General features: G+C 43.6%; 1 protein-coding gene across 2 annotated transcripts; it reads right to left on the reverse strand.

Moving 5' to 3' along the window:
- Positions 1-405: 405 nt before the first annotated feature.
- On the reverse strand, positions 406-7564 carry APELA (apelin receptor early endogenous ligand). 2 transcript variants are annotated; one of them, XM_082759136.1, is made up of 3 exons: positions 7231-7564; positions 6878-6990; positions 406-4551 (listed from the first exon to the last, which is right to left on the reverse strand). In XM_082759136.1, the coding sequence occupies exons 1-2, from the start codon at positions 7304-7306 to the stop codon at positions 6902-6904; spliced, it is 165 nt and encodes a 54-aa protein (XP_082615262.1). In that variant the 5' UTR covers positions 7307-7564; the 3' UTR covers positions 406-4551; positions 6878-6901. The 2 variants fall into 2 exon arrangements, with proteins under 2 accessions (XP_082615262.1, XP_082615261.1); XM_082759135.1 differs by having other exon boundaries at positions 671-4574; positions 7231-7540.
- Positions 7565-8151: the final 587 nt, after the last annotated feature.

Genomic DNA, 8151 nt, shown 5'->3' on the forward strand with positions numbered 1-8151 from the left:
TGGCTGGAAAGCTGCCAGCAAAATGGGACCAGCAGAAAGGGGCTGGTCAACAGCCAGATGAATGTGAACCCACAGTGTGGCCAAGGCCCAGTGGTAACCTGGCCTGTATCAAAAGTATTATGGTCAGCAGGATGAGGGAAGTGATTGTTCCTCTGTACTTGGCTCTAGTGCAGCAGCTGAGGGGATGGGGGCTGCAGTGAGGAGGACATCAGTCACTTGTCAGTAGGACAGCAGGGATGTGGTGGAGTCACCATCTCAGGAGGGGTGTGGAGGTGGCACTGGCGGACGTGGTTTATTGATGGGACCTGGCAGGTCAGGGTGGTGCTGGGTGACCCTGAGGACCCTTCGCCACCCCATGGCAGCTAAGCCCCTGTCTGCCGCCAGAGACTAAGGGGCACCTCCTGCCCTGGTGCCAGGGCTGCCACGGGGCACACCGGGTGTTATAGGCACTGCTAGGCTGCAGTGCCTGCGGGTGGCCAGGGGCCTGCTGGATACTGAGGTGGCAAATGCCAGCTCACTGCTGCACTGGGGCACAGGTGGTTATCCCCATGGCTTTGCAGGAAAGCCACCTGTAGGTTTGGGAGGCTTGAGAAGTATTTCCTACTGCCCAGCATAAGGTTCAGGGCTGCCCCAAAATGGTCACATCATGGGAGTTTTAAAAATCTCTGAATGGGATGCTGGTGTGGGCTAAGTACCTTGTATACGTCAAAGAGACGTGGCGAGGATCTCTTGTGAATGCGTCGTATGCAAGGTAAAGGCTCTCAGCGTTTGTGTTTTCTCAGTAGCTCATTGTGGAAATTACTCTGGGCAAACACCTCCCTGTATCTCACCTCACAAAGGAAATCACTGACTCCAAAAAACTTCGGAATTTTCATCTTTTAAGGCTCTGTTCAAATATACAGCAAGCAGGCTTACCCTATGGAAAGTCACTGTTTATCAAAAAAAGGAAAGTGGTGTCAAGGCACAAAGGCATGTGGGTAGACAACGATCTGACCTTGAGATGGCTTGAGACATAAAAAAGCATCATCAGCACTGGAATTTGTTAGGCTTTTAGGCATCATTACTAACTAAAGACAGGCTGTGATCTTTGTGCTGCTGGAGTTGTTTCCCACTTTGCATAAATATTTTGCTAGCTGATGGCTAGCAAGAAAGATAAAGGCCATCTACAGCAGTAAGAGATCAGTATGCTAATTGCACTTGTCTGATGGTATTCAGACACTTGGAACTTACTTACCATGCTAATGCTTCTCCCGATTGACATTGATACAAATCTTGCGTGACCCTTAACAAAATATGGCTTTGTGTGTCCAGATATGGAGGTATTTATAGCATATGTATGTGGCGTAAGGGAAATATTTCCAGTCTTTATTCTTCTATAATTTCCTTTTTTCCATTCTGGAAAGGGAAGAGGTGAATTGTTTATTATCCTTTGGGAACACACTAATCTGCTGTTTCTCACAACAGGCTTACATTTACCTCCATTTCCTGTTGACCTGCTGTTACATCATTTTACTTTTCATGGTAAAATAGCCAATATAATGTAAAGATTTAATGAAATTGAGTTTCAAATAAAATTCTAATTTTTCCCATGTAACTGCAAAACAAGGAATTAGTTCCAAGTTTCAGAAACTCGCATTTGGCTTTGTGAGTTTGAGGGCAAAACATAACTTCTGATCAGGTCTTTTGATCGTTAGATTACATCCATGTGAACCTCAGTTCTGACTTTCAACAGTGATTTGCACTCAAATTTCTTTTAAACATACACCCACACATGCACGCAGAGAATCCAATCAGTTCAGCTGTTGTAGCACCGTGTCTACATACTGCATGTTTATACATCTAATCACCCTGTTATGCAAAGCTGTTTTTACCAGATTAAGCTTATGTTGCACAAATCAAATGCAAAAATTTCAACAAAGTCAAGGGCAAATCCAACTCAGCTGAAAACGAGGTCCTGTGAAGCCCTGCTCCCACCGAGGTTAATGACAACACAATAATGTGCAACACAATAATGTGGCAGCACCACTTGCCACTTAATTCTACTGTGCAAGACATGTAGCACTTGGAAATTTATTTATAGTTTCTGACCTGTAAAGGAAGAAATCACTGCTACGCTTTAGACTAATTCTGGACTCTCTTTTTGTCCTGAAATAAGGTCCTTTACTTTAATTAGTGAGGTTTCAAGACCCAGCACTTTGAACTAATTAAAAATCTTGCTTATTTTAGACATAGAGACAATGCAGTCTGGATTCTACTGTAATATGGTATTGTGTCACATCATTACATTAAACAATAGTTATTTTAAATTAAGTTGTTTTTATATGGCTTTTATCAGAATTCAGTACTTCTAGAAAGATAGAAAATGTGAGAAAAATGCTTACACGAATAAGTACTATTTATCAGAAATTGAGTAAGAAAAGGTTTTTACACACTGATCCCATATGAATTTACAGTGAAACTAGACAAACTTTCAATTTTCTTTAAAAGCATCACCTTTGACATCTTAAGAATGTTGTAGTTTATTTAAAATGATACATCATTATTTGAAGTGCATATTTTTTTACAAAATATACAATTAATTATCTGGTTTATAAACATATCTATCAAATATCACCATCAATGTCTGTTTCAAAGAAAATGTTATCAGGATGTCTAAAAAGAACAGGCATTTAAGATAATTTTGTAGGGACTGACATCGAGCTTCTTAGGATACTTTGTTACTTGTTTTATTTATTTTTATATTTGTAAAGGTACATGCATATATAACCCTCTGATAGATACTTTTTTATGACTTCATCAAAGTTAATTGAATGATTATCCTTATATAAAAAATCCAGTGCCACACTATATCCATATACTCATTTTTAAGACATAACTGTTAAATAGTTACTTTCAAGATTTCTTGCTTTTCCATAGTCTTTGCCTTTATTTCTAACCAGAGATAGCCGTGGATACAAATGAATGCTAAGTTAAACAGCTAATTTTGATTTTCCAAAACTCCAGAAGAGGGTGATTATAAACTTTTTTTTTTTAAATATAAGAGAAATTTGAAACTCTGTCATGTTTTGCACGTTTGAATCTGATTATGGTTTCAAATTCTTAGAGATGAAGAGTTACATGTGGACACTCGTAAAGTTTCAGCTACCTGATTTTCAAGATTGCTGGAACTTTCACTTATTAGAAATTGTTTTATGAGACAGAACTCTAATACTGAATTTAAATCATTACACTGCTCATTTTCACTCATCTTTATAACAATTCCCTCTATTTACAAAACTTTTGACATTTAAAGACACAAAAAAATCTGGGTATGACTTTGTTTTGCTTTATATGTAGTTTGCAATTTCTGATTATATTAAAAGTTGTCGAGTTTATCTTTAAAAACAAAAAGAAAAATAAAAGCTAAGTGTATTCTTGACCTTCCTTACTGAAAAGAACAGCCTGTTTTTCTGCTTTAAGTTCTCATTCATTGTAGTGTTATGTTCCAAGTGTTCCATTCATTTTAATTACAGGAATAACGTACTACAGAACACTGGGGTTGACCAGACAAAGGTTTCTTTTCAATGGTCTATTTTTATGCTCTATTTATAAAACTGTCATGGGTATTTTAGGAAAACTACTACAAAGCATATAGATCTACATTAACTGAATTTTCAAATCTGTTTTAGCTCTCTGGTCTGACGGACCAGTTTAAGAAAACAAATGATAGGCTTTGCAGTAACAGCTCATTAGACAGAAGGATGGGCTTGACCTTAAGGCCTGACATGGGAGATTTGAGTTATCAGTTTTGCAGTAGGTTTTGCATGACCCCTGGCTAATCTCTTATCTCAGTGTGCCTCAATTCTCTACCTACAGAATGAGGGATAATACCCCCTTTACTTTCTAACTCTTCACTGGGGTATCGCTTGCTATACGTGAAGCTGGTAGGACCAGAAGCATGGTGCTGACTTTGATACTATTACAGTAGCACATACTACATTACTATTACGACAAATCCATAAAGATGAAAATGTAGGTGTTAAAACATATATATATTTATCATTAATATATGAAATTATTAACTGAAAATGGACTTTCACAGTTCTTTGCTTAAGTCTTGATATCACACTAAATATTGCCTTGCATGCACAGTCAACAGCATGTCTGAATTCTCTCAGTCTTAACAGCACAGACCATGAAGAACCCCCCTTGGACAAAGCCTTCTCAACATCATGGGAAATCCATTTCAGGTATCAGATGTTTGATTTGGTCTTTAACTTCCACGGATCGTTATGAGATTCAAAGAATTTGTATGAAATGTTTCAACCAGGTAGATTCCATGTACATCTTCCCATCACCATTTCTCCCTCCCCCCACTTCTGTGATGTGAGTCATGGGTCTTTGTTCCAGGTCTTGCAGAATGTGGCATACAGGACTGTTGAAAATGTTCATTTCAGATGGACTGCCTCAAAACAGGATTGTTGTGGCTGTATCAGGTCAGCTGTTGTTGAGTTGTACTTACAACTAACTTCTCTAATCAGTTTAGTTGTTGCAGCTTCCACCTTCAAAACACTGAAAAGCCCATTATGAAATTACTGGGGAAAAAAAAAAAAAAAGAAAGAGAAAGAAATAGCTATTTATGAGAGATTTAGTAATCCAATATCTTATTCGAAATACAATATATTATTTATGAAATACATAGCTGAAATCTGAGGAAATTCCTCTTAACTGGGAAACTTAAGCCAAAAGATTTTATTTTTTTTCCATCTGTTTGTCCTAATTTTTCTGTATGTAAATGATGAATAATCAAGTTCAATGGCTTCATCACTTCAAATGTTGTGATAAAGAGAGGCTGCTACGTTCATCCCAGTTTCCAACTACCTGTTGAAATTCAGGATTAAGGGTCCATCCTGTTTGCATCTGCAAATAGCTTTATCCATATGTACAACTCCATTGAGATCAATAAGATTACTTGAGTGAGTCGAGTTACCCAGGCATGTAAATATTTGCTGAATTAGGACTAAAACTGGAAGGGAATGTAAACGTAGATGGTAAATCCTACTTAAGATAAAGGAGCTGAGCACCCACAATGCTGACTGGAGTTAACAGAGTTAGTTCAGGTGCCTGTCACCCCCTACTCCCCAGTCAAGCTTTAGGGATTTTTAAACAATTTTATAAAACAGAATTCTCTTTAACTAAATGCCTACAAAGTATATTATGTATTAATAACTACACTGTTCTGCTTCATCTTTGACTTTTGTTACAAGCAATCAGCTCCCTACGTAAAAGAAGACAACTATGAAAATAGCTTTTAGATTGATATTCTCTTGGGAAAACAAATCCAGTGTAAATGCATATGTATCATGCAACTAATGCGGTCTCAAACAAAGTGCATTATATAACGTTTCAGAGAACATTAGAAAAAGTGTAAGTGTTCTCCAGGCAGACAATCCCCAAACTACTGACAGTTGAACTGCAAGAAGGGAGGTTAAATTACTCTTTTTAGAAACTGAAGCAAGCCATTCAGAAGTCATTCAAGAAATCCCTGAACCTAAATTCCACTGTCCCTGTCATTCAGCTCATTTAGTTTCTGCATGCCAAGTGAATTGATCTGATTATCCGTCTTTTTAGATTTATATTTAAATTGATGAGGGAATCTCATTTAATTTGCCTCTTGTTGAAATTAACAAGTGATGAGAGAGGGCATTCAGTAGTAAAGCATCCTCCTTGCACATCCCTCTCTACTTGTAGTTCTGCCATTGAGTCTGCAGCAAGACTGAGTGAGATTAAACCTAAGATAAGGTAAACTTTCCTGGGTCTCTGAAATTTGTCAGTTTAACATCCCATATGTACTTTCCATGTGTTTATAGGACAACACTATACAGTGCAATGGTATCTTTATGAATGGTTTATGAATGGGGAGGGCTACAGCCTCTTTAAGCGAGGCAGTTTCTGCATTGACAGAGATTCTTGGTGTTAGCATTGTTAAAAGTTTGACTTTGGTCTTCTTTTCACTGTTAACTGCTTAGTAAATCGAAACATCTTGGCTCCACAGAGCACAGGTTGTGCCATCATTTATGATGCTCTCGAGCCTGGGGCTACATTATTTTGATATAGAAGGAGTTTAGAAGATGCAAAACTATTGACTGCATGTTTTATTCATCCTTAAATTGCAAGAGCGCCTCGGTTTCCTTTTGATGCCTTGCCTATTTGCATATGCTACCTGTGTGCTTCTACAGGCACTTACTATTTGAATGTATATGCCCTCATCAGCTATAAAGCATTAATGTTTTGCACTTGTATAGCCTTTCAACCGAGGATCTCAAAGCCTTTCACTGACGAGAATTACAGTCCCCTTTGAAGTGGGTAAGTGCCACTACCTTCATGTTACTGACAGCACTCACTGGCTAGAAAGCCCAGCCGCCTCCTGCTCCAGCCAGGGCTCTGCGCCTCCCTGGGGGCCGTTACGCCTCAGTTTACCTCACAGGCGCCAGTGCTCGCCCTGCGCCTCCCTCCGGCTCGCCCTGTGCCTCCCTGAGGGCTGTTTTGCCTCAGTTTACCTCACAGACCCGTGCTTGGTGCTGGGCGCAGGGCTTGTGAGGCCACGTCCCTGGCAGGGTTGGGCTCCCGCCAGCGGCTCTGGGCGAAGCGCACGTACCCCGCGCCTCGCCAAAGCCCTATTTTCGGCACAAATCCCTCGAGCCCGGGGACCAGACGAAACCAAGCCTGTGGTTTGGTTAGTATAAACGCGCCCTAAAGTGTCTGGAAACGTAGGTGCAATTAGCAAACGCGCTTACTCTGCCGAGCGCTGGCCGCAACCCACACGGCTTTTCCACAGAAGTGCCGCGCGGGGGCCGGTGCCTGCGCCCGGCCGTGCTAGCGACCACACACGCCTTACCTTGCCCGGGCTCGGCCGGGGGGCTCAGGGGAAGGGCACCCGGGAGTGCAGCGGCATGCAGCGCCGGTGGGAGCAGCCGTGCCGGTGGAGCTTCCTGCGCAGGGCCAGGTTGGCTGCGGGAGAAGGAGGCAGAGAGAGTCAGGGAGTCCCCGGTTGCAAAAGGGGCGCCCCGTCCCGTCCCGTCCCCCCGGCCGGGACCCGCTCCCTCGCAGCCCCCTTATCGCCCCGGCTGCTTTCGGGGTGCCGGGCTCCGGGAGCGGGTTAGCGGCACCTGCCTCCCCGGCCGGCCGGCAGAAGGACGTGGGGGGACCGAGGGGAAGAGGAGCGAGAAGGCGCGCCGAGGGGCTGCTTACCTGGCCTCTGGCCGGCGGCGGGCAGGAGGCTGGCCAGCAGCAGGACGACGAGGCACAGCAGCTTCTGGAGCCTCATCCCCGCGGCCCCTGGTACCGAGGGGTGCCGGGCAGCAGAGGGCAGGGAGAGCAGCGCCCTGGGTCCGGCCGTCTCACATAGCGCGGGGCAGCCCGCTCCCCAGCCGGGTTAACGGCCACACGGGACGGCCGGTGCCTCCCTCTGCCTTGCCTTGCCTCCCTCCTCTTCTTTTTTTCCTTTCCTTTTTTTTTTTTTTCCCTGTCACTCCCCCTTATTTTCCATAAGCAAACAATGCGGGGATGAAAAGCCCGTGTAAACAGCAGCTCCCGTCAATGCGTTCGGGGCAAGGAGCCTCCCGAACAATGCGCCCGCTCCCCTTTAAATTCAACCCAGCCACGGAAAAAAAAAAAAAATAAAAAAAATATGCAAAACGAGACCCGCTCTGCCCTCCCCCATTTGCAACTGTTTAAACTTCGCATTGCCCATGCTGGCCCCACATGCAGAAAGCCCCGGTGGGGGCAGGAAGCGGCCCCCGGGGCCCCCCGACCCTGACGGGCGTCCCCGGCTTGGGCAGGGCCGGGCTGAGCCCCGCCGCCCTCAAGTAGCTGCGAAGCGGCGCCTATTCTGGGTGGAATTGCTCGCAGTTAAGGCTAATGGGGGCCCTTTGTGCCAGCAAGCGTTTCTAAAGGCTCAGAATATTCTGGAATTAATTTGTGAGCTTGGGGGGGTCGGTGTTTTTTTTTTTGTTTTTCACAGAGTGGGGTAAAAGGGGGAGGGGGAATTGCTGCCGTGTGACAGGCACAACAAAGTGACGTTGGGGGAAGCTTAGGTAGGACTTAAGGTGTACAGAACCCCGCCTGTACCTTGCGGTATGTTTTTAGGAGATGATAGGGACAGCTAACTTC

Source organism: Aythya marila (genome assembly GCF_965140915.1).
Source record: "Aythya marila genome assembly, chromosome: 4".
Taxonomy (NCBI): Eukaryota; Metazoa; Chordata; class Aves; order Anseriformes; family Anatidae; genus Aythya; species Aythya marila.